At 44.3% G+C, this 27,156-nt stretch overlaps 1 protein-coding gene across 1 annotated transcript; it reads right to left on the bottom strand.

Annotated features, from left to right (window-relative positions):
- Positions 1-1,691: 1,691 nt before the first annotated feature.
- SMYD1 (SET and MYND domain containing 1) lies at positions 1,692-27,156 on the bottom strand. The gene is made up of 9 exons (XM_071555266.1): positions 27,020-27,156; positions 16,908-17,084; positions 16,056-16,269; positions 14,440-14,570; positions 9,633-9,825; positions 6,126-6,218; positions 5,239-5,402; positions 3,546-3,714; positions 1,692-2,123 (listed from the first exon to the last, which is right to left on the bottom strand). The coding sequence occupies exons 1-9, from the start codon at positions 27,154-27,156 to the stop codon at positions 1,965-1,967; spliced, it is 1,437 nt and encodes a 478-aa protein (XP_071411367.1). The 3' UTR covers positions 1,692-1,964.

Below are 27,156 nucleotides of genomic sequence, written 5' to 3'. Positions count from 1 at the left end.
AAGGATGGAGTGGTTTAGATGAACTCAAGGAAATGCCAGTGATCCTGCTTGGAAAGGTGCCTTGAAGAATTGGGGCAGTTCATGTGTACCAACTGCCATCTTCATCCTCACGCCTCTGCAATAGGATCCAGCCCTACAGGCTCTGGCCACCCCATCCCCATTTCCTCCCCAACCCTTCCCATCTGTAGGAGGGCCCCAAACAGCCCTCAGGTGTCCAGGGTGTGTTACACCCCAAACTACACCTGATAAATTGGGTTGAACTGGAAATGAACACTTCTTCCAAGGTGAAATACAGGCTTTATCTCCTGGCAGGAGATGGGCTGGTTATTCCCACTGTAAACACAGAGGGAGCACCAAACTCATCTCCCACACTCTTGCTTGGTGTTGCAGGCAGATGAAGATGTGGTTTTCTGATGCACACAGGAGAGGAAATGCTTCTGTTTTGTCTGCCTTTTCCAAGTCCTGTGCTTGGATGATAATTGGGAGTCATCACTGGGAAATGGGTATATGGCTGTTGTGATATTGCTAAGTGGGATGATGTTCTTAGAGCTGCTCAAAGCTGATCAGGATGTTGGAAAAACACCACTAGTGTTTTCCCATCTCCTTCTGTAACCTCAACAGGTGTTGCTAAAGGACAAATTTGTTCTCATGTGCATCTCTCCTAGGGCTCCTCCCTTCCCAGGAAAGGTTTTCATAATGCAGATCAACACTGATCCTCATGCTAAGAACTGAATGAATATGGATTGTCATGCTGGGCACCAGACAGGCACATCACTGACAAATAAAAGGGCTTAGCTCAATAGTGCCTAAAAAGCAGATGTTGATCTCCAGTGAACTCAGATCTGGAGAAATATCAGCAAAATCACTGAGAAATGTCAAACAGGAAAGCCTGGATTTTGTTTCCTTGCTATTCCGCTGAGGAGCAGGTATGGGATTCTTGAACAAGCCTTTTCATCTCCTGACTGCCACTGAAGGTCTGGAGCAAACCAGTTGGATTTTGAGATAGATGGACAGACAGCAAAGATCTTTTTTTATCCAGAAGTCCAACCATAGTCTTTAGACATTTCTTTAGCTCTGTTGGATGACCCCTGGCATGTGATCCATGGGCTATCTCTTTTCTGCTCAGTGCAAAATTTATTAAGCAGCTGTCTAAGCCGAAAAGCAGGTGCCCGAAGGCATCAGGTGAGCAAAGGTGGATACCCCTCCTAGGATACTGTTTGTTCAGTTAGAACAATCCACACAGCCAGTGCACCTCACCAGAGCAACTGGCTTCTGGAATGGACCCATCTCATGTCCATGTGCTGCCATCACTGCAGACATTTTCTGATTTTTAACTAAGGAGATTAATTTGCCCTAATTAACTTATGTTGATGTAGGAATTCCACTTGGTCTCACTTGCAAAGCGCCCACAGTTTGATGTTGCATCTGTGCCAACTGTAGAATCATTTTTTCAGAAGTTTTTCATCAAAAAATATACCACTGAACACAAACAGCACCTGTGGGTCTCACTGACTTTGTACTCAATGCCCATAAACATACATGACACTTTTTGGAACCAGCTTTCCACTTCTACCATCCCACAGACATCACTGGAGAGAAATTATGTCATCCCAGAGAAGTAACAGAGCCACTTAGGAAAAATCTTTTAAAATTTAACAACGGACTTAATAATCAGGACTTGTGTAGAGAGAAACAGGCTTCCAATAAAAATGAAAATAATTTTATAACAGGTTGTTCTGCTTTGATTTTTAATGCTAGTAGTAGAAAAAAGATGATGTTTCTGCCAAGACCTCTTCTGTTTTAAGCCCTCAGAAGATTTTTCAGGATTTCCCCCCAGCACGTCCATGCTGTCAGACTGGTGCCACTGGAAACAATCCTTAGGGATAAATCATATTCCTATAACACATTCCCAATGTTTGGAAGTGCCACAGGTGATATTATCCTACAGGCATGAATTTGTGTCATTATTCCTTTTTGTGGAAGAGGCTTGGTGCATTCTCATTGCTGGGTTCAGGCATGACTTGGATCTTCTGGTTTTTGAGGGCAGCTTCCCTCATCTTGTAGTACATGAACTCGTTCTGCTGGAACATGCGCAGCTCCATCTCCGTCTGGACACGCATGACCTGAGGGACACAACAGGTTACAAAACCTGTGAGGCAGGGAATCTTGAAATCAGGGGATAAAGCACTGCTAAAAAGTAGGCATTGTCCTCCAGGGATGCCCTAGTCCATGTAATGACTGGTGCACCTCACTCACAGTGTCCCACCTGCAGCACCAAAGCTGAAAGGACACAGATGTGCTGTTTCTTTCTCAAGCCCCTACAAAGCCCATGAATTGTGCATTGGGGAAGAAGGCATCAGCTCTTCCTGCATCAGCCTCATGCTCCCAAAACTGATGCAGGACCTAGAGGTGATGCTGTGCAGAGCCAAAGTGCGCTTCCCATCCACACCTTGAGCCTGGCCCAGCACCAGGGTGGGAGTCACCTCATATGGGAGGAGAGGGAGGCTCAGTCCCTCCTCAACCACATCACAGTTGCACCCCCTGCATCTCAGGATTCATCCTCAACAGAGTCATTCCACATGCTGTGTTTTAGAAGAGGCTTAGAAGGGATTTTAGGATATCTTTTTACACCTGCTCATGAGTTTATTCAACCCTTGGCTTGGCAGCACAGGCATAAGCATGAGCCATATATCCAATATTTTCCTGCTAAACTAGGTGGGAAGGGAAACACGGAGATGCTGGGATCTTGCCCTTTGCTATATACAGAGGAAACATTTAACAAACAGGTTGGCTTTAGGTAGTAGATATTAATTTTTCTGATGATATAAAATGGCACTAATAAAGATTATAGCTCAACTATCATGGGGACTAAGACATCAATAAAGGATTTAATTTGGTATCCTGTAAATATTTGGGGGTAATAGAGGAGAATGCTGTAAAGCCAACAGCTCACATTAAGTAAGTTAAAGGCTAAATAAATGATAGATTCCGCAGCTGCAACTGCAAATAGTTCCTTATATCTGAGCAAATGTAATTCCCTAGGATCTGCAGCTCTTGACTTTAAGCTAGGAAATACACCTATCAGTCATCTGAGGGAAAATTGCACTGTTGCTTAGAAGGAGTGGGGAGTGGTAAATAAAGAAGAATGTGCACCAATAAAGAAAATCAGTTGGTAAACTGGGAACATCCACCATACATGATTTGATATAGTTAAATTGCAATGCCATCCAAGAGCATTGAAATCAGACTGCTTGAAGAATAGAAGGCTCTGTCCTTGGGCACAGCAGTTTGAAAGAATGCTCAGCTGTCATTTTTAATGTACTTTGTGCTCCAGGATAAAAGCTATTTTTCAGGGATTAAAATTTCCCATAGGAAGGGAGATGCATTTCCCAGCAGACTGTAACAATCTCAATAAAACCACAGTATTAGTAAGGAGCAGTCAGTACTTGATACATATCTCAGCTCTTACAGATGGGTTGTTTCTACAGCTTGAATGTAACTTTGCCCAAACAGAAAGCAAAGACAACAAGGGAGATGACACCTACCTCCAGATCTTTGGTAATTGGGTGGGAAGGTCCATGGGTGATCAGGAGAATGGCATAGGCTTTACAGATCAAGCCATGTCCAACTTCAATGAGACCAGCATGCCAGTGGGTCACTCCTGCCCGCATCACGGCCATCCCCAGCTGCGCGTTGTTGGGATGATATATCTTCCTGGAAATACATTGAGTAATTAGGTCAGGAAAAATCTGGGATCACAAAAGTTTGTCAGTGACATGGTATGTTTGCCAAAGAGCAAGTTGTTTACTTAGGTGAAGAACCTGCTGCATTCAGTGCCACTGAAATTTGCAGCCCTGCTCAGGAAAGGGCAGGAACACATTACACAAGGATAGAGCTATACAGGGACATGAGTTGTGAAAGATGAACAACCTGTGAACAGGGGAAATTGGACATCTGGGCTGTAGAATCCCAAACTCTGTCATTCCACATTATTTTGGCACAAACAAAACCCAGATCTGACCCTACTACTCAGATGGGACCAACTTGGTGCTTAATGAAATGAGAATGCAACAACTACCAGTTTCTCAATCAAAGTGGGAAGAGAAACAAGTGGTTCCAGAAACTTCAGAAATATTCAAGTCACCCCATGCAGATGCATTCCTGTTTCTTGGGACTCTCAGTACCTGAGGTGGGAAAAAACCTTTTCTCTGTGTCCAACTTCAGAAGCTGAAGCAGAGTTAGAAGCTGCTTAGACTTACCTGAAAACCTGCCTTCAAGGGCTTATTTGGCATATTGAATTGGCAGATCTTAAATCAAGGAAGGAAACTACCACAGTCCTCACTGTGGTCTGAAAAACTGAGGAACATGCAGAGGAAGAAATTTCCTCTGTGTCATTCAATTAGCTGTCCAGGGCTGGGAAAATGAAGTTGCTTTTCAGACCTGCAAGCCAGAGAGGTGACTCTGTCACCCTTCTGCCAAAGAACAAAATATCACAGGCCTTTTGGGGTAGAACTAACCAAAAAGACAAGAAATGAGTATGAGATGCTCTCAGCAGGATGATGAATGAAATGAACTGTGCTTTTCTCTCTTCTCTGTGGTTTCCATTATCCATTTTTTTTCTTTTCTTGCTTTCTCTCCTCCCTCCCCCCCCTCCTTAAATACTCATCAGTCCTGTCAAAAAACCTCAGTAATAATAGAGCACATAATTTTTACTGTGCTATTTACCATGGATATATGTGAACTAAGCCCAAATTATTTTTTCTCACTGAGCTTTTACCACAGGACTGTACCAATTAGCCAAGATAAAATCCATGAACTATTCAAGAGTGAAGGAATATCTTGAGTGACAGCCATCTGACATGTTTTCTCTTTTCTCTGCAATTTCTTCTTCCTGCAGGGTGCAGGAGAACAGACAGTCTTCTGCAGTGACAGCCTCTCTGTTCTGCACTCAAGCTCTGTGTCGTGCTGTCAGGGCAGCCCTGAGATGCTTCTGAGACAAAACAAAAAGACTAATGAAAGATGTATCCAAAGCAAGCCCAGGTACAGTTTAGTAAATTAAGGTGTTTGAGAGCCTTTGTGCATTTCAAAAAATCCTTCTCTGTCTGGTGATATAAACAGGTCCCCATCTGAATTCCAGCACAACTGCTGGTGGGAGCAGACTAAGAAAATTATTCCTAAGACACACTTCTTAACATTACATAAACTCAAGGAGCTGCCAAAACCAGGGCAGAGACATACAGGTAGCCATCCACCATCCTCTTGGCATAGTCAGCTGCTTCCTCAAACATCTGGAGGTAGGAGAGCACCTCAGAGGCAATGCTGAGGATCCTCAGGAGGTAGATGTTTGTGTCCCCCAGCACAGGCTCCTGTTTCTTCAGGCAGTCACGGCACAGCTTCACAACCTGCAAGTGGAGGAAACAGGGAGAGAAAGGGTAAGTCCAGGAACTTTTGGCCTTGAAGCTGCCACACCAAAGCACTGTGGGCTGCATGGTCCATACTAGTCCCAGATGTTGAATCAGCCTCTGTGAAGATTGGAGGAGGTAAGATATGCTTTGATTTGCTGACAAACATCAGCCTAGTAAAATTATGGGTGCTCAAAGCTTTCTCTCCCAGGGTTGCATTCATAAAACTGGTGATGGGGAAGTGATGTCTGCTGCTCAGGAGAAGAAAGACTCCAGGAGGTTGGGTTTTGTCAGATACCAAATGCCTACAGGACTCTTGTACCCAATGCTTTTATACCCAACCTCCTGCAAGCACTTGATTCAAGAATTACTCTTAAAGACCCCACGAGGTGGAGACATGGAGCTACACTGTTCCATGCCTGCACCTAACCCTGAACCAGTGTCCAGGTTTCTGCTCTAGGGAACTTCAGCTTTTTCCAAAAGGAAGTTAAAACCCAGAGGTGGTTACTCAACCTGAAGTGCTCTCTGAAGAGAAGCAGAGGGCAGAAACCAGTGCCAGCATTTGCAACTTGGGCTGCCAAGAAGGCAGGAAGCACATGAGGATATTCAGGTTACAGCAATGGTGAGATTGTTTCATCTTTAAGTGATGGATGTAGAGAGGGACAAGGCCTGTTTTCCTGGGCAGTGTGTATACAGCAAGAGAGCAAAAGTACTAGGACTCACTTCGTGGTAAAGTCCCTCCATGCGGGCCTTGTTGATCTTCTCCAGCGTGTCCTTGGAGAACTGGATGACCTCCTTCACTGTGTCTGCAGAGGGCTGGGAACAATGTTAGGAAAAACCAGTGAGGAAAACGCACTGCCTGATGCCATGGTTGAAGGAATGCTTGGCCCACAGTCTGGCAACCCAAATCAGCACAGTGAGATGCTTCCCACATCACCCCTTACCTTCCTACCACTTATGTATGTACCAGGGTGCCCCTCAGACCTGCCCAAGACTGAAATGGGCTGAAATGGACCTGCTACCAAGTTGAGAGGTGAAGCTTCTGCTGACTTCAGCAAGAGAGTTGCTCGTCAGGATAGTGGCCATGTACTTCTGCCATGCATAACTCGGTTACTCCACTTCCCACCACCACTTCTCCCCTCTGGAAAAGTGACAGAATTGACCCTGCAACTGAGAGGTCTCGTGAAATGCCAAAGAGGCTATGAAAGCCACCAACTGGTGCATATCAGGTGCTCCTAGTGCAGCTGCTTGAGAGAAATGAGGCTCTTGAATGGGAGATGGGTGCAATAGGAAAGATCACTAATGTTACCCACCCTGAGAAATGCTGTCACTAAGTCCAAACAGCCTAGGATGGTTGAGCTCAGATCTCAGCTGCACCTAAAGAAGAAAATGTCTTTTCCCGTACACCTCAAAAAAGTCTGTGTTTCACTGTGCATTTGAAGAGCTGGTGCACACCAAGCAAAGCACTAAAGAGCTCATAATTAGGTACCTCCTCTTTCTTTGTTTAATGCTAAAATACAACATTACATTATGCAGCACCACCATTTATCTTCTGCTTTTCTTAGCCTTCCAAATTTGCATTTTCCAACTATTCTAGCTATCATGACCTTCCCTTTCATAAATGGGAAATCTGAAATCAGCCCACAATCACATGACTCCAGGAATTTGTGGGAAGAATCTTCTCTGGAGACACAAACAGAGCCTGCAGCCAGGAATGACCTCTGGGTGTGGATGAAAAGCAAAGACACAATATTGCAATGAAGGATGCAAAGATCTGGAGTCAGGACCATAGGACTGTTCAGTTGTCTTTTTTCTACACCTGGGCAATCAGATTTTTGAGGAATCTGAAGTTCAACTTGTTGGGAAAAACTCTTGTAAGTTTAGTTTGGAAGGAAAACCAGTAGTTTTCAGAGCCATAGCCCTCTCATCTATTTATGGATATTATGGATGGTGTTATGATTTATTATCCTATATTATTAGACTGAAACTATCATAGCTCATCAGATCTGGGCAGCTGTCTAAGCACACAGGATGTCCTGAGGCATGGAACACATTCAAAGGCAATGTTAACATCAGTGCAAATCACTGACTGTGCTGTCTGAGCAAAGACACCCAAAACAGGTACTTTAAAAAGCATTTCCATAGTGGCTTTGTCTAATAAAATTCCTCACTTGCCTTTACTACACTTCTAAGTCTGTTGCCATTATAAACAATGGGAACTTTGCTACACTTTGAAAGGGATGAAGGACTGGAGGTCAGAACAGCTGTTGAGGATGTAAGCTGTCAGTCTTGCACATATTCCTAGCACTTTTTCCAGGCAGCTGTTGAGTGCTGCTGCTCTCAGGCAAGTGTGTCTGAATTCAGAAAATATGATGCAGCCGTGCTCTGTGGGTGAGGTCAGTCTGGATACCTATTGTCTGTGGATAGAGTGTATTTTTAACAACTGAAAGCACGCATCTTGCATACTTACAGGCTTTTTCTACACAAGCACTTCAGATTGTGGAGGACATTCACCCAAAAGTGCGTGTTTTCCTGCTGTGTGCTGCACAGCACCTCTAATGCTCACAAAAAAGGGGTGGTGCAACTCTAGTGGAAGGTGTTCCTGACCATGGCACAGGGGTTGGAATGAGATGATGTATAAGGTCCCTTTTAACCCAAGCCATTCTGTGGTTGATGGTCTCACTGTTCAGTCAAGGCTTGATAGCAAGTGTCGAATGACAATTGAGGGATTTTTATGGTGTCTACTGGAGGAGGTGTTAAAAAGCATTTCTACATAAAGCCAGATAAAAATCCTTCTATGCCAGAGGACTGAGAGGTGGAACAGCTTTATATTATAAGTGGGAAGTACAGTAGTCAGGATTAGCTTTAAGATGAAGCTTAATAATTTTAAATGTGATTATATAGCAGGGTGTTTTGCACCAGAGATGAACTTGACTCAACAAGCAAAGTGACTCCTCTAGTACTATGTCTTACCTCTCATGGGAGATTCCTCATATCAGTTGTCCATTTCTCTAAACCTCTGTCTAGGACAGATTTATACTGCAATATCCAACCTTTCCTGACTGTCACCTACATGAAAGAAGAGTTACAGGACTGAACTTGGCTTCCTGGTAACTGCTGAGCTGGAGACTGAGGGTTCTGTCCTCCTTCTCAGGAAAGTGCATCTCACTGGGCCTCTTCTGGTGGCACAGTTGCTCTAAGGTCACAGTTCCCTGTCCCACCTTTGCTGTTGGTCCTGCCCCACATCATGCCCTGAGCTGTACTGTCTGATTCATTATGTGACTGTTGAATAGTGCAGATCAATGACTTGGTGATAAGTTAAATTGTCCTGCTTTGCTTTGCCTTCTCTTACACACTTTATAAATCTTGCAGTAGAAACTCCCTAAACTAACACTGCTATGGAGGACAAAACCTATAAACAATTATATCCTTGGGCAGAGGAAGTAAAAAGAAACTCTTAGAGCTGCCTGCACACTCACAAACTGGAGTTGCTGACCCAACAACACATGCCACTGCCAGTAGCAAGACACAGCCTCACACCCTCCCACTCAGTGACTTGTGAGGCCTGCAAAGAAAACACAGATTACTTAAAAATGAGCAGTCAAACATGTTAATTCTTCACAGTCAGTCTACCCACAGCAACCACACACAAATGTCAAGCAATGGTGCAAACACCATGTGACAGGCCTTTGCGAAGAGGGACTGGAAGTTCAGGCTTCCCACATTCCTGGAGCTGGTGTGATGGTACAAACCATACAGCTTCAGCAACACTGGTTAGTCCTGTCATCACTAATCACCTGCAGTATATTTCCCTTTCTGTTGCTCAGAATTAAGATTCTCTTTCAGTTTCTCAGGAAAAAACAAAATCTAAATGCCAGTATTTTTCTCAGCTGTATACCTAATTTTCCAATATTTTTACATTCTGTGTGTTGATGGACTTTTTGATTACAGGCAACTTCCATAGGTTTTTGAAGTTAAAAAATGCCATAACATTGCATAATAGAGATTAATCTGGCCTTGCTTGGTGGACTTGAATTGCTGTTGTGCCCAATCAGGGTTCAGTTCTGTTCTTATTTTTTACATTGGCATAGTCACACTTTTGCCAATTCTGACTCTGTTCCTCCTGAGAGTGTCCCTGTGCTGAGAGACTATAGTGCTAGAGACACACAGATGCCTTGGTGGAGGAGACACAGCCACCACTGCATTTGGACACAGCAGGACAAACCATACCTTGCTTTCCCCCTCCTTCACCGCCAGCATCAGGTCGTCCTTGACCTGTTTCTTGCAGTGCTCGCAGGCGCAGTCGAAGTAGTATTGCTTCTTCAGCTGCTTCCGCCGCTCCTCACTCACATTGAGGAAATCCACGTAGGAAACAGTCAGCTCGTCCCCTGGGGAAATCTTGCTTAGAGCCCGCAGCTCGATCCTGAGTGCAAAGGAGATGAGATGTGCACTTGGAGGAGCAGCAGAAGCAAAGGTGGAGCCTCAGAGCCATCAGGGACAAATTCTGCAACCTGCCCCTGCCTTGCAGAGGTGAGCCCTTGCCCTTAGGCACTGCTTTAGGTCTTCAGGGAGGTAATGCAGAGATGAACAGCAGTCTGGTTAACTGAATACAGAGCAAGAACACAGTCACACCAGTTTTTCCTGCACCTCTGCAAGTCCCTCACAGGGATATGTTAAGTGCTGAGCTATAAACAGGCTATGGCTCTACTACTTTATCCAGGTGGAGGTTGAAACTAGACATCAACTTTTATTATGTTGCAAGAGATATCACCAGATTAAAAAAACAAACAAGCAAAGAAAAAAGATCAGAAATACCCAACAAAATGCTGAGTTTGGACTTTTGGGTGTTTTTTGAAGTACTGATTTTCATGCTACCCACGCATTCCTGGCTAGACTCCCAAGCTGTGCTGCCTTCAGTATCATTTTCATTTTGAAAAGTTAAGACAAATTCCCTGGGTGCTGGGTTAGGGATGCCCTCACCCTGTTCATGCATCTTTACATGAAGGCTTAGAAAGAGTTGTTTGGAAAGAGTCCATTTTTTGACACCTCCCTTGACCTGATGCCTAATGTTATTATAACCACAATTCAATTGCCAGTCTCTATTACAGAATTCCAGGGAAAGCCCTTGATGAAAGTCTTTTGGAAAGCCAGACCACCTTTGCACCTGCCTTTCTCTCATGTCATTCCCTGTAAAAGCTCTTAAATAATGTGGTCAACTATTCCCTTGCTGTTTCACTCTACACACTGAATCTCCCAGTTACTCTGGGACATCTCTCAGTTGCAGGATCTGGACAGGCACAAGTAACTGAAAAATTTGGCCAGAATGGGGAAAAACTCTATCAAATACCAACTGCAAGGTAGTGCTTCCAATGTCCATCCCTTCCCCCAACTATTAGTGAGCTCAACAGCGTGTATGATGTACACACCTACTATGAGATGAACCTGAGTGTGACATACTGACCCCACCTGAACATGAGGTGCTTTAAGTGGAACCCAATAAAGGCCTCAGCAAAGGCAGAGGACTCAGAGGTCTCACCAGGTGCATTAAAAGCAAGTCTTTTGGGGAGGACATGATTTCTTTTGTGTGATCATATTTTTGCAGAGGGATTGTAATTCTTCACCAATTCCCTTTTAATTCCCTTGTAATTCCCATTACAAGATCTCAGCACCAAGGGTGTAGCTCTGAGCCTTTTAGCTGTGCTAAAACTGCTGTGAAAATTACTCTCTGAGGCTGGTCTTGACCTTCTCTGGGTGTTCTATCATGTCAACAGTACATTTCATACAAAATTTATCACTAAACATCCCATTGTAGTGAAGGGCAGAAAATTAATTATGTCACAACCACAGGAAAATGCCAGCCAGAGAAAGGTGCAACCTGCTACTCCAGGAAAAAGTGCAAGAAAAAGAGCAATTCCCATCAGAAAGGTTTACACATATAAACATTTCTGTTCACACTTAACAGGATTCTTGTTAAAGTGAGTCATGCAACTGGAGAAGCAAAATCAGGCCTCTGACTTTCATGATGCCCCTGATAGCTCAAGCACTATAGGTATATTTTAAGCAGCCATTCCTTATGTGGAGAGGACTGATAAGCTTTGGAATAAGCCAGGAAACACATGGCATATTTTAAGTGCTACAGTTAAAGAGACACTGTCAGCCAGGAGCACATCACTGAGCTTGTTCAATGCTCTTTTCCCAGTGCCTGCCACAAGCAGCTGGGACCTTGATACTTGCATGTACAGGCACAGTGAGTGCCTGATAGCTCAAAACTCAAACTGACCCAAAATAGCAACTCTAATCAGAAGCAAAACACAGGTACCCCTTTTTATGGCCCCATTTAAAATGTACTGAGTAAGCATCAATGGTGAAGAAGAGCACTTATTTCTCATCTTCTTTGAGGAAATTGCATGTCTGATTGAAATTAAAGTTTAAAGGCAACAGTGTCCCCTTAAAAGAATTGAATATAATATACCAAGTGTCATGAGCTAAGCAGAGACCTTTTTTTCTACATATTTATTTAGTTTAGATCAGGTAACAGTTGTATCATTAAAAAGTGAAACTTTAATCAGGTATTACAATTAAAAAGGTTTGAAACCTACATCTCACAGTACTGCTGCTGCAGACAGAGCATTTATCGGGCACTGTGGGTTGCAGGAGAAATGTGAACCATTTAGTACATCAGTAACACAATCATTTCTCATCTCCTAATGTGCAAAGTTTTATTTTGGGCTGTACAAGATTAGCAAGACCTTGTTCTGACTTTCATGCTCTTGCCATGGTCAGGGGAGGAGAAATGAAAAGTGTAGAGGAGAAATACTTGACAGGGAGACAGCCAAGGGTGGGAAGGCAGAGAGGGAATTCCCCCTGGGGAAGACAGTCACAGCATTACCACTATCATTTTAATTTACTACAAAATGCAGAGTTAAATGAGGTTTGGGTTTAGTGGGACTTTACATGGGGAAGGAGAAGAAGTTTAGAAAACAGGGAAAGTGAAATTTGCTGCAAGCAGAGGGAGCTCCTCTGAGTGTTTGCAGCTGTTCCATTAAACAGTGGGCATGAGGGGTACAGGGCAACTGAGGGGAATGATGTTTTCAAGACTGACCCACCTCATCTGTGTGTGGAACATTGATCTTACAGCCTCATGACTGAAAGACAAAACAAACATCTGCAGTTTACACACAAGAGTACAACAAAAAAAAAGGTACACAGCTTAGCGCAGTGGGACATTGTACTGACAGGAGATAAAGGGTTTCCCAGCGCCTGGCTCATGATGCTCTGCATGAGAGCTGCCCTTTTGCTAGGCAGCTGCCAGAACCAAATTGCCCACCACTGAGCCATAGAGGATTTGGTGGAGAACTGCCCTGATACTGTGATTTTAGGAGTGGTCTCAGTCAGGGGATGTGAAAACCTGCTTCTCACATTTGGCAGGCACAGGGGTATTAGTTCTCCTGTACAGAAATGTCTCCACTGACATCAGCAGTCATGCACAGCTTGAAATGGAAATCAGACTGGCTGTCAGCCACAAGGACTGTGTTCTGTGTGATGGGTTTAGTGGGTCCTCAAGTCCAGTATTGTGCCTTGGGTGGTGATAGAGAGCTCACAACAGGGACTTATCATCAGGTTTTCACAAAAAGACAAGAAACCTTTTTAATTTACCTGGGAAATAATCAGATGGTCAAGTTTAAAGTCAGTAACAAGATACATGTGGGAGCTTTGACAAGCTGCCAGACAAATAAAAATCCATTCCTTTACTTACCACCCAGGAAGTCAGACTTCAGGGCTGCTATCACTGCTGCTTACTTCCTCCACTGCTGGAGGCTGGTTGGTGAGGCTCTCCATCACCCCACTATGGATCTAATTCAGGGCAAGTGGATATCATAGCACAGTCTCCAACCTGACTTTGGATCAGACTGTTTCCCACCAAGGCAATCATCCTAATGCAGTTTTGTTTTCTCTCTTCTTGTTTACCAGCTGCTTGATAAAGGCTGGTATAGTTTGATCAGGAAAAACCAGCAGCAATAACTGCAGTGCAGAAGCAACGTGTTAGTGAAAGGGGAGGCTGGGGAGGGGGTTAACTTATAGCACTGAAGTTTGGTGAAGACTGGAAGCTGTAAAATTGTAGCAGAAAGTTGGGAGGAAATACTGTGGCTGTGCAGCTTTTGGCAAGCAATTTCCCACAGTTAATGTGTTGAACACACTGCAACTTGCTGGATCAGCAGCAGTTTATACCCGTCATGGCTCAGAAACTGGGAAGGGCAGAGCATCCCCTCCCGTGGTCTGCCCCAAGCCCTGAGAGCAGCAGCCTCTACACCCAACTCTGCTGAAACATCCCTGCATTTCCCACTAAATGTCTTTCTGTCTCACTTGTCCCACGGAAGTTTTCCTACAGGACGTGGATGGGAATGGGGAATGCTCAGTGGCTTTAGAGCATCGTGCACTCGGACATGACTCTGCTTGCCCATAACAGTCACAATTGTCATTAAGGTCCCATTGTTAAAGAGTTAATCAGTGATTAACGGAGATGGTACACTCTCACCAGATGAGGGTTGTGTTAGGAATTGCTATAACACATCAGCAGATAGTGATACACAGCTGATTGCAAGCTTCAGTTATGAGAAACTTGGACTGTGGACTCTGTATAATCCTTAATATTTTACTAACTGGAATTACTCCGTAACTGTTAAGCCTCGATATCAGGGGTGAGCTAAAAAGCAACTTACTAATTTATCTACCTATTTCGAGTCTAGTTACAGAACTGGAAAAAAAAAAAAAAGGCAAAAATTATTTTCTGGTTGCTGGATTTGGGGTCAGATCTTTTGTATTGATGCATCAGATGAGGACTTTTAAAATAACAATGAGAAAGAAAACAGTTTCTTTTTAGAAAGAAAATACTGAGTGGGTTTTTTTCTGAGACAGAGCAGGAAATGAGAATGAATAGATTTTCTGAGGCAGGGATCTGACACTGGGGTTGGCAGAGTCTGCTAAGTTGCCCCTTAGGATGCATCCCCACTGTGCCCAAGGAAAGAAATCCACTCACTTGCCGTTGTTGAAGACAACAGTACAGTTGGGCCAGCAGTCATGGTTGGCCTGACAGAGGTTGGGGAAGATTCCCACACCAACAGCCTGCAGTCCTCTTTGGTCACTGAGGGTAAAGCCATTGCAGCTGATCTAGTCCCAAAACATAGGCAGGAAGAAACATTAAAGAAGAAAAAGCTGAAAACACTCCAGTTGGGATAAAATGTCAAGGGAAACAGTGCAGGACTCATGCACAGGGACCAACCCAAAGCAGAGCTGAGTAAATGTTGCAGAACATTTGCTGTTAATATTTGTTTGGGATGCATAAAATAATCTTGGTTTGACCATGCATTGGTTTCCTTTATTCTCTTCCTGCAAATAATTCAGAAAAAGGTCACAGGAAAATGAATTTGAGGCAATTCAAGCAGAAAGCAAAGTTCACGCTTATTAGAACAGGTATCAGTTAGAAATTAACCTTGAGAGGTGCATTCAACCAGGTCATGTTTGCTGGGTTGCCCTCAAAGCTTATAAAAATGAGCTACTACTATTTGTTATGAATTTTCAGAATGACTTTTGCATAGCATATCTACCAAGAATGAATTATTTTATTTGTCTATATGGTACATTACTATGAAATATGAATGGAAAAGCCTGTAGTCACAAACATTAAAAAAGGAAATATTTACTAAGAGAAAATTCGATAGGATAGACCTAATTAATTAATTAATTAATTAATAGTTTCATTTCCTTTCTGAACTGATTCTGTATATTTTCTGTACTTCTTTCCTTCTCCATGGACAAGCTATGCCAGTCACTAGCATATATCCAGTGGACTGGATTTTGTTTGTAGTATGGCACCAAAGGATGCTGTGTCCTCTCCCTGTGTCAGCGCTGGCAGAACCAACTTCTCTGTCACAGTAGTCACTGGCAGAAGTGCAAGCAGAGCATGTGTCTCCTCCCAGATCACCCTGGCCCCTTTGGCAGTGTTGGAAGCCAAGGGATTACTGCACCACTAACCAACTGATACCAGAGCTGGGGACAGAGCAGCTCAGCCTGAACTGGCTTCTAAGAATTTCCCTCTCTGCTACACTGAGAACAAAAATTTGTAGTAAAATAATTAGTAATGGATATTATCAAATATAATTAGCATCTTCTGATTTTATTATATATGTAACATATTTATTTATTACATAAATGTAAATACTCTAACACTCACAATATCAATAGGCAGTAATGTATCTACTAAACCAGATCTGCTATATTCAAATATATTCTAGATTTATTTACTAAAAATATATTTCTATTTTCTCAGCTCTCCCAGGTGCAGAGAGATGCCCAGTGGGACTTGCGAGGACAATTCAGCACCCACGACTGAGCAAACCACTTGTCTGCATGTTTAGACAGACAAAATGTTTCAGAGCTTGCCCTTGCCATGCCTCAGTTTCCCAGAAGAAGTGGGGATCGGGAATGGGCAGTCCACAAATGACCTGCTGCAAAAGCCAGTCTCCATTATCCCACTCTCTATGGCCTCTTAAAGGCAAGAGAGGGCTGAAGTCAGCCATCCCCACCCAGGCCAGCTGGGGACTCCCTCTGGAAAGCTGGAATTAGAAACAGTGCTCTCCCACCCGTCTGACATACCACTCCGAATATGTGGGAGATGAACTGCATGCCGAACTGCTGGCAGTGGGGCGGCCAAAACTCAAGGAAGCTCTCCACGTCAGTGCGCAGGTCCTTCTTCTCCTCCTCCCCAAAGCTGTCCACATGGTTCTGCAGCTCATCGATGGAGACCAGGCAGCCCTCGGACAGCCCACTGCCTTCCCTCTCGATCTTCCACAGGATCCGGGCAGCCAGCCTAGCCAGGACACAGCCACAGGTGTTAGCACCACCACCCCCTACCATAAGGAGAGGAAATGAATGTCCACCAAAATTCATTTCATGGGTGGGAGACTGCGTGCAGTCAGACAGACCGAGACAGGCTCAGCTTTGGGTGGCTGATGGCTGGTCACCATCCATGGGCTTTTGAAAGAAAGGGAGATGCAGGGTTTTGCTCCGACTTGTATGTTCTCATCTAGAGAAGTGCTACAGACCCTCAGGTTCCCAGGCCTCCACAAGGGCTCTCCTCTCTCATTTTGTGGGGATGTGAAACCAAACTAATGTATTCTATAAACAAATTGGAGAAGGGTCTATCTCCTATTCCACTTTTCAGCCTTCTTCCCAATTTCCCACCCATCCAGGGTAAGTTTGCGTCACCACATTCAGCTGCAGTAGAATTTTTTGGGGCCCAGGACCAAAAAATAAAAGCAGGAGCACATCCCTTACACCTCGCATGCTCCTCCAGGTCCCCATCCCCTCAGTGCAAGGATTCTTCTGGCACCTCCTAAACCTTCTCCCGTCTCCACCCTGTCCAAATCAGGCCACCCAGCTCTTCCTTGTTGCCATGCACTGTCCTCTCCCAGGCTGACAGCTCAGGCCCCAGGGACCAACTCTCACCTGATGTTTTCAGAGGGTGCCTTGCCATGCCTCTTGATGGCAGAGCACTCGTTTTTGTGGTTTAGCCAAGCCGCCCTCTGGCAGGTCCGGTCGCAGTAATAGGCAAACTTGCACTGGCCACAGCGGTGCAGCTTCTCCTGCCGCTTGAAGCAGGTGTGGCAGATGACATGTGTCAGGCTGCAAGGACAGAAGGACATGTTGGCTCCTACCTTAGTGAGGGCCAGGTCTGCCCAGCGAGGGGCCAGCCAGCTTTGCATCCCTGGGCTCCCCACCGCCATTAAGGATAGACCCCTCGAGAATTTTTAGGGAAGATGGAGAAACATCCCACTCAGCTTAATCCTTGTGTGCCTGCCTGGTGCTGTTCCTTTTCTGTTTGGCTACTTCAAAGAGACAAATAGTATGTTTAAAGGAGGACAGCAATAAAGCATTCCCCAGCTCTCAGCCTTCTTGTCTGCAGATCATCTGTTCCTCCTCAGTACCACAACTGTCAAGAGGATTCTCAGTCTGGTTTTATTTTGTCTGACCTATGCTGAAGAACCAGTCACCCATTGCTGAGCAGAAAGCAGATGCCTGATAAGTCTGTGGCTCAGGTGAGCACAAAGAGAATGTGAAGGCAAAGAACCAGCCTGAGAGCTTCACCTGCCTGCAAAGCCTCTGAATTTGGCTGAAGTGAGCACTCCTCTGAACATCAAGGCTTTCCTCAGCCCCGCATGGACTAGGTCACAAAATGGTGCAGTTGCCACCATTGTGCTTAATAAATTTAGGAAAACGTTGGATGAGAGGGACCAAACAGGAGCACAGTTCTGAGCTGTCCTAACTACTCTCCTAAGCTTTCCTTAGGCACATGCACACTGTGGGGATAAAAATATCCATCAGCAATGCTCTGCTAGTGAATAGACCAGAGGAGTACCACAATGAAGAAGACTGATAGAGCAAAGTTGTGACCCTGGTTTTGTGCTGCTTGAAACCAAGATATGTTTCCATGAATTAAAAGGCAGCTTTGCCTGTCATTTCACCAGACCACAGGTGTAGCTGTACTGGAGGCACTGCACTTGGCAATTGTGGCATTGTGTTGGAAATGGCATGAGGAAACCAACAAAACAGCCTTCTTCAAGGTAGATCTTTTCACAAGAGTGTTTTATGTCTTCTCCTTTCTTTGGTGGTGTCACGTGTGCCCTGGCTGTCCACCATCAGCAGACAGCAGCATAGAGCCCCAGGCTGGGTGGGTTTGAGGCTCTCCTGATCTCAGTGACTCCAGACAAATACTCAGTATGGATTAGTAAAGTTCTGAGGGACTAGGACAGGCTTCAAGCAGATCCCCAGGCATGACTGCCAAAGGACAAGAGAATTTCCAGCTGCTCAGGGATGGACAAAAAACACCAAGCAGCTGAAGACAGAGGATGGGTGAGCTCACAGAAGCACTGGTTAGAGTAGGACATGGGGTTGTCTGGCTGTAATGCCCGGTTTAGGGACCAGTGTGACTGGTTGCATTTATGAACACTCTAAGATTTTATTAATAACTCCAGGGGGATTTCATCCTCATGAGGTTGGTATGTTGCTGAGCTGAGATCATCAATGATTGAGTGCTGGTCAGTGGCACAAAATGTGCCACTGATGGGGGCGGTATTAAACATTAAAGATACTGAGCACAGTGCCCCATGTGAGGATGTGCTCTCCTCTCAGGGCATGAAGTCCTCCCTGTTTAATCCGGCATCACCTTTATCACTGGGCTGTTTGGGCCACTTAAAGGCTTCCTGCAGATGGGCTAGTGACGCAAATTTCTCCTGCAAATCCAAAAAGCCTGACATGTCTTTGTCTGATGCCAGCAGCTGCTCACCGGCTATTCCTGCTCCTGGCTCTGTGGTTTACCTGCGAGGTTACTGTGAGTTGCGTGGCCATGAGATAACTGGAAAATGCCCATCAAAAGGGGCAAAACCGGATTTCCAAGAAGTATCCTACAATTGTATGCCCATAATTATAACAAAGGCTGTGGGAGGAATTCATCGGAGAATACTGATGAAGAAGTCTAAGCTCGCGTCCTTCCTCACAGAGAGTCCAGAGTCCCAGGCCAAGGGGAAACCTCCACCATGTGCCCCTTCCAAGTGTCCAGTTGCTTGCTCCTAGGACTTAATTCACTGAGGAGGGGGAGATGCTTTGGTCTCCTGCCCAAACAATGTCGTGACTTTCCCCTGGCTGCTAGAGAAGGCTTTTTACTGCCTGATTTGGTGTCTCCAGCTGTCTGCTACTTCAGGCAACCACCCACTTTATCTGGGCCTCCAGCCAGGCTCGACAGTACAGGAGAATGTAAATTTCCATCACTCAGACACTGCTGGTGTCAAAAGGGAGGTTCTCCTCACTGCATAAAGCTCACAGACCACAGAGGCTTTGTGATCAAGGGAAGGTTATCATTGTTCACAGCCCAGAGTGGGGAAACTGAGGCATGAGGAAGTAAAAAAAATCCTGATGATCCCATAAGGAGGATGTGCCACAGGCAGGAATCAGACACACAGCCCCAGAGAGTTCAGCTCAAAGACTGTCCTGCTTCTCCACTATGCATATATATACACATGCATATACATATTTATATCTATCACAGTACATTTTAAAATGCTTTTTCTTTCCTCTGGCAGTATTATGTGAGAAGCTGCCACAACCTACTCTGTGCCTTGGCTCTTGCAGGTTGAAAAGGGGCATGTATTTAAAAGCAGGATGACCCACAGCAAAAAAAAGAAAAAAAAACACGTGAAAAATGAGGTTTGAAAAATGAGGTTAGGAAAATGAGCAGTGCCAGATGGAGCCCAGTGCAAGGCAAGCACCTGGGATGGGGAGGGGGAAGCATGGCCTGGGAGGGGGATATAGCCATCTCTGCTGAGTCAAATGGAAGAGCTGGGAGCTGATGAGAAATGTGAGGCTGTGCTGTGTCAGCTGTCAAGTCAGTGGGGCAGAGAAGTGTAAGAGAGATTACACTCCTTGTAAGGCAAAGGACAGCCAGAGAGATGATAAAACCTGTGTGGCTACATCGTGCCAGGAAGCATGGGGAGATATCTTGCATGGGAAACGGGGCTCCCTCCTGCTGCCTGGGTGTTTTGAGGGCAGTCAGAAAGCATAAAAAAGAAGTTTCCTTGTAGAAAAGAATGACAGGTTGGAAGGGAACACAGCAGATCAAACCCCAAGTTCTCAAACAGGTCCTTCTCTCCCCCCAGCTTGCTCTTTGGGAACACAAAAGTACTAAAATGCTGGCTTTGCATTTTGCTGATTGTTGCATAGAGTGACCAGAGTTTCCAAAGCAAATCCAGCTGGCAGAATTTACCGCCAGCTCTAGAAATACCCCATTTCTGAGGAGATGCAACAATGCACAAGAGAAGTTATACAATATTTTCCAAGAAAGCAAAGGAACAGTCCATGATTACTCACAGGTAATCTGACGGGTAAGTTTAAGAAATATTGTATCTCTCACAAAACTCTTGCAGGATTCTCCATGCCCAGAAATGTTTTAAAAGAAGTCTGGGTGTATTGCTAATGTGTTCTGCCATGACTCCAGAGGCCTGGGCTCAACTCTTGGCACAGTAAGAAATCAGGAGACACAAGTATTTGAGATCTATTACCTAAGCCTTCAGCTAACATTGGCCAAGTACTGTCTGTAAGCACCTAAATCCCCCAAGTGCCTCTTGGCAGTCGTGCAAATTCCTGCTGCCTCAGAGGAGCTCCAAAAGAGGTTGGCAACATGGGGCTCTTCCTTGGCCACAGGGCTGGACTTTACACCAGGCTCTGATACCATCTGGCCTGGAGACACCAAAGACTTGTAGTGGTCCGCAGGCTCCTCTCTCACCCCCTTGGCAATGGTTAAGATTCCTCAAGGACAGAGGGAGCAACCCAATAATAAACTTAAGCCCTGCAGCCTGTGAAAATCCTTGGTCTATAAAACCTCTGTCTGGTCAAGGAAGTGTTTAACACAACCTGAAATGGCTCCAGGTAGACGAAACCTCCCCTCCCAGTACAGAGCAGCCCATGCCCATGTGGTCAGGATGCTGCAGGGCGGGCAGCACCAAAAGTTTCTGAAGAGACACTGGGTAGGTGACTTCTGGTGTGGTACCTACCCCCGGAGCCCCAGAGATTTCAGCCCTCAGGGTCTTGGTGCTCAGCTTCCCTTGCTTTAACACAGGGACAAATCTGCTTTCTGCTGTTCCTGTGTACATCATGGCCTCTGAGGTGACCTCTGGTCATCCATTCACTGCTATATTCCACACATAGTAAGGCTTCTTTTCACCCTGCCTAAAAGTAGGATCTTCATTAGTACAGTGATATCTCCAACCCATCAAACCTTGCCAGGTCAGTGATTTTGGACCGGCTTGGAGGGCAGATGCCACTGACTGACTCACTAAATGACTTTCTCAGGTTTCCTTGACCTCTTATCCAAGTGTCAGCCAAGCTGAACTCTGAAGGGCTCATGTGCTCTGATGTTACGTAGATCAGATGCAAAATAACTACTAATCCTGGATGTAGCTACAGTGACAAAAGCAATGATTCAATGTGACAGAGAACAAATGCAAGAGGTGACAGAGCACCAGCAACTAAACTGTGGCTCCTGCAAGCATGGCTTTCAGAGAAAGCAGAAGAAACAAATAACCCTTGAGACTGAATTGGATTCAGATGAATAAAGAGCTGTTGGACCTGCCAGGACAGACGGCTGAGCGCTGTCATGGGAAATGTATTAACCTCATCTCTAAGACATTCACAACCCAAACATCTGCCATCCAGCACCCACAACATCTCATTCACTGGCCTGGAAAAGCCAGATGAAATGGCTTTAGTGCAAAGAACAGCAAGAGGATTTAATTGAGTATCTGATAGACATAATGAGGAGCTGACAAACTGTTTAACGTGGATTTGTTCTACTCTGTACATTATAGGTGATACACACAGATGAACTAACTTACACCTAAGTCCTACTTATTTTTGGCTGGCTGGACATCTCTGTCCTCAACCTGCTACAAGAGGGCAGCATAAGAACAGTTTAACATGTAGGCAAAGTCTCCTTGGCTTTCAAAGCAGAGGCTGAAACACTTTAATAAAGACAACAGCCTAAGGAAATGCACCTACTGTTTCAGCAGTGAAAGGACAAGGGGGATGCTCAACAGTGGGTTTTTGCTGAAATTACCTAGTGATGAGTTATTAGCACAAAATGCTTTTGCTGCTTTAAAAATGGTCTGGAGCTTCATACTTTCATCTTTAAAATGTCATGGATGACATACCTAGTCTGTCTGATTTGAGTGGAGGATTTATTTTAGACTAATGTTTTACTATTTTATTTGTAGTCATTCGTTACAAGATTTCTCAGCCTCTTTTCAGAGGTATGGGTGTGGTTTTCTTTTAAAAAGCTAGGTCTTCCCCAAGGTTTTATTTAACTTTTGAACAAATGAGGTATTAATAAAAAGTCAAACCCCAGGAAATTTTCAAGAATGTAAATATGATCACATTAGCTTTCAGTTTTTATTGGTATCAACTCAAAGAATTTTTTTCCATAATCTTTCCAGATTCACGCTGTTATAGAAAATTTTGCATTTTTTATATCCCTAGGTCATCCCAGCAAAAATAACAGAGCTCTCCACAGTTCCTTGGAAAATGTTTTGGGCCTATTTCATACACCGAAAAGAAGTGCAAAAATTGCATTATCTCATTTGTTTAACAATAGCAGATCACTCATCAAGCAGATCTTCAGGTGATCTTGGCTTTCTACAGCATGACACTATTTCCCTTGACTACTGTCTCTCAAATCCCACTGGTTAAAGAGCAAACCTCTTGATGGAGGCTGACAGAGACATATGAGGCATCCCCAAAGTCGCAGGAAATGTAAACTCTTATAGGCTTGAGAGCCAACTGACATGCCAGAGGAGAAGGTCACATACAGTACATTGAGCCCAGGCCCTGGGAATGCCATAGTCCTGAATGTGGCAGTGAGAGAAGGACACCTGGGAAGACGGAGGAAGGATTAAACCCCAGCATGTAAGCAAAGCACCAGAAAAAGCTTCAGTGAGAAGTAACGTCAGTGGGAAATGCACAGGAGTTTTGCAAATTGAAAAATTACCCCAACAAAAGCAATTAATTCCTTAGAAGATACATTTCCAGCCTTCTGCATCTACTTTAGGGCAAAGCAGGCCTGCCACTGGTACTTTCTGAGAGATATTTCAGCTGATAAGAGCAAGGCTGAATCAAACATAGATCAGACTGTGTCTGCACTTTTTCCAAAGAGCAAAATACTGGAGATCATACCGAGTTCTGCACCCCCTTTCAATCAGTATTCACCATCTCTCTAAGCAGCCTGCTCTCATTCAGGCTGAAGTAACAGATTTGATATAAGAGTCAACACCAGATAAACACTGTGTTAAGCAAAAAAAATTATAGAATCATAGAATCAGAATGGTTTGAATTGGAATGGACCTTTAAAGGTCATCCAGTCCAACCCCCTTGACACGAGCAGGGTTAGTCTGGTGAGTCATACCCTGGCCTTATAATCTAAGAAACTAAGAGCCAGCAAATGTTTATAGGAACCTTCTTTAGCTTTGTGTTTTATGTATTTCTGGACTAAAAGCCTCTGGCACTGTGTATGATGGCTGAGGATAGAGTTTTGTCAAAGAAAACATTTCTCCTTTTCCTAGCAAAATAAAGTTCTCCACGCCTCCTCAAACTCAACATCCTGCTGAAAGACAGACACCTATACAGGGCAGTTGGGTGACACCCTCAGGTCCATCCATCCATCCATCCATCCATCCATCCATCCATCCATCCATCCATCCATCCATCCATCCATCCATCATCTATCTATCTATCTATCTATCTATCTATCTATCTATCTATCTATCTATCTATCATCTACCATCTGTCTATTTACATATATATATTTTACACATTCTGCTATGAGCACCTAACACACCAAACACCAGGTGCCAAAACTATTTGTTCAGGCTCTCCACATCCCTGTATAGTCAAGGTAAAGAGGCTTGTTCCTCTGATAGTTTCTCAGAGTATGAAAAACGGGGTTCTGATATGCAACAGCCCTATGGATGGGTTTCTCACTTACACACCTGAAGTTAAACACCTCTAGCAGATAATGTAAATTTTTCATTTCATAATTATATTCTTCACCAGCTCAAATGATGATCAGCTCACCCATTCTGAACAGTCACACCTCCTGTCTCTTGACAACTTCATGCCTGGCAACAAACCCAAGCTGATTTGCATCCTGTACCATGGCCAAACCAGGTTGTATCTCTGCTGATCTGCTCCTACTAATCTCAGAAAGACCTTTGCTTCACCTGCACATCATATGCAGTCACATGGAAGATCACAGTGTGGCCACTGTAGTATGGCTGCCGTCCATATACACTTCAACAGCAAAATCCAGGGAAAGATTTCAGAGTCTCAGCAGCCACACTAAGATCACACTTTCTAAAGGACTGAGCTCTTCAAAGGGCTGCAAAGCAGAGACCTGCTAGGACCGATACATGTGTTTGTGGGCAAGCAAAACCACATGCCTCTTCACTGGACTTATCATCCATGAAGAGGAAACTGCATTTCTTTCAGGGGAAAACCAGCCACCATGGCCTAGTGTGGATTTAGTCTACAGGTCCAACAAGGATCTAGGCTGTCCTCCTTTCATAGCAATCAGTTCAGTGGGGTTTGATGCAATTGAATACTCTGGGACAGCAGTAGAAGGAACCTTCAAAACCAAAGCCCTGGGTGTGCAAGAAAAGCATTGGGGTAATTTCCACAAGAAAAAATATGTGTTTCCATCATATCTCAGCTCCAGGTTATCCTCTGCCAAGCACTAACAAGCATTCGATTGGCACTGCCTGTTTCAGAGATTTGGGGACTGCATTTCACCACTGACCAACATGAAGTGTTTTGGGATGAAATGTGTCACGGAAGGGTAGGAGTCCATTAATTACTTCACAACAACAAGGTGAAGATCAGAATGCCTTGAAGCCTTCCTCATCCTCTCCAGTCACAGAAAAGGGATATGATTATCTCATCTCCTTGCTGCCCAACCTCTGGACCTGCCCTCTGGGAACTCAACAAACCCAGTGTGGGGAGGGACTGGGGCACATCTTTCCCCATCTGAGGTTTTCTGTTGGAAACCTAAGCCTGAGACATGGTGTGCAGTCTAAGAGCTGATGTAGTGATGGTTTCTCTCCTTATCTTACCTTACACAAGTGACATTTGAAAATGCAGCAAAGTTGTAGCTCTTCAGTGTGGTCAGCCTTGCTCTAAGCATGATGTTTGCAGCATTACACATAGAAGAAAAAAAAATTCTCAACCAGCCATCAAAATGCAAAATGTTTTCAGTGGCTTAAAAAAACCAAGAGTATTTTTAGTAAAGCATATGTGAAAAATAATTTTCCATAGGTACTTTCAAAGCAAAAATAACATCACCAAAATATTCCAGATAGTGACATGAGTGAAAGTGAAGTACAAGAGTTAAAAGGACACATCAAGGAGAGACGATTTTTTCACCAACAACTGTAATTGAGCTCGGGGTTAAGATTTCAAGAACTCAACATTTTAAAATGAAAAATGACATTTTTAATGTGAGCTCTTGCAATGACAGATTAAAACAAAAACTAAAGGTGTCGCTGCTATTGCAAAGATTCATAATCCTATTCACCCACTGACAGTTAAAGGGCAAGTAACAGTAAATGAAAGACACACAAAAAAAATTATTTCTTGCTTTGTCCATTTAATGCCCTATTCTCTGCTACTGTCAGATCACACAGAAGCACTGATCAGCTTCAGAGACAAGATTCCTGGGATGAAAACAGCAGCATGATCTCTGCTTGTGCCCCAGACTACATCAGGAGAGCCAGTTCTATCAGGGGAAGCTCTGCTGGACAGAACTACTCAGAGCCCTGTTTAGTGTGCAGAGCATTTACTAAAGTCATTGGTTTGGGGTAAAAAAATACTAGTCTTGGGACTCACCATGATGCCCTTGAAGACTACTCACAACTTTCCCAAGCCCAGAATGAAAACTTCAGTTGATATCTAACTCTTAATTTTAAAAAGTAGAGCCACATTCTGTTCTCAGCACATTGTAAGACTGAACAAATTCCATTCATGTCTGAGGCTTTATTCTAGATTTAGCCTATTGGAGACTAACATAGAAATTAGTTCTTTGTGTCTTTTAGCTTCCAGGTTATTTAAGTGAATCTTTCTCTGATTCAAAGGGCAGAAGTGGGCACCTTCCAGCCACACTAGCAGTGAAGGTTGAGCAAATGTTCATGCTTAAAATAAGCATCAGAAAAGAAAAATGTCCTTGCAGCAGAACTCAGTTTCTGGCTACATCAGTATGGACATAAATTTAAGTCTAGTCTCCTGCAAGAGCCAAAAGAGACGATTGTCTCCAGTTGGCTCAGCTATTCTGTAAATATGAAATCACTTTAACACAAACAATGTCAGTGGCTGATCCCCACCAGCTCCCAGTCTGAAAGCAGTGGGCAATGAAGCTGGGAGTACAGCTGGAGGTGTACTCCAGAGCACAGAGGAGCTCACTTTTACAATGCATTACACACCAGAGACTTCAGTTAAGTCTGTCCAAGATTGCTGTACCTGAATTACACCAAATCCTGGCAGTTCACTGGAGCATAACATGGGGCTGGTTTTGTGAGGCACACAATACACACAACTTGCACTGCATTTGTAGCAGCTAATGACACCAAGCACCTTGCAAGGTCACAACTGGAAACAGATTGAGCCATCCCTAGATTCACCATCCCTAGAGATCTTTAAATGCAGATTGGATGTGGTGCTGGGTGCCATGATCTAGTAAATGAACTAGAGTTGGACCAAGGGTTGGACTCGATGACCTTGGAGGTCTTTTCCAACCCAATCGATTCTATGATTCTATGATTCTATGATATTAAAAGTATAAAAGCTGATCTGAGCCCTGGAAGCACATTCACTGTAAGCTGAGAATGTGTCTTTACAGAAGTGCTTCTGACTTCCCTTTGCTCCCTTGTCTGATATTGTCCAGGCACTTTCAAACTTTTGTGCAACCAGCCAGATGAAATTTTGCATCAAGATTACTTTTGGTCTGTGTTTTACAAGTGCTTTTCTCTTACCTGTCAAAAACCACGGCTGCATAGGCTGGCTCCGCAAAGATGACATCCCCAGGCAAGAATTCCTTCTGGGCTTTCAAGCCCCTGCCTTTGCCTTGAGTTGTGAACACTTCGACTGACTCCATTCCTCCTTTGGTCAT

The sequence above is a fragment of the Pithys albifrons genome, chromosome 5 (genome assembly GCF_047495875.1).
Source record: "Pithys albifrons albifrons isolate INPA30051 chromosome 5, PitAlb_v1, whole genome shotgun sequence".
NCBI classification, from domain to species: domain Eukaryota; kingdom Metazoa; phylum Chordata; class Aves; order Passeriformes; family Thamnophilidae; genus Pithys; species Pithys albifrons.
The sequence above is the reverse complement of the archived record's forward strand: the minus strand, read 5'-3'. Positions and strand labels throughout refer to the sequence as shown.

Coding starts and splice junctions, on each gene's coding strand:
- SMYD1 (XM_071555266.1), bottom strand. CDS start 27,156: ATGACCAAAGGAGGAATGGAGTCAGTCGAAGTGTTCACAACTCAAGGC. Junction 14,571..16,055: donor TCTCCCACATATTCGGAGTG/GTATGTCAGACG, acceptor TTTTGGGACTAG/ATCAGCTGCAATGGCTTTAC. Junction 6,219..9,632: donor TGAAGGAGGGGGAAAGCAAG/GTATGGTTTGTC, acceptor CATTGTTCCCAG/CCCTCTGCAGACACAGTGAA.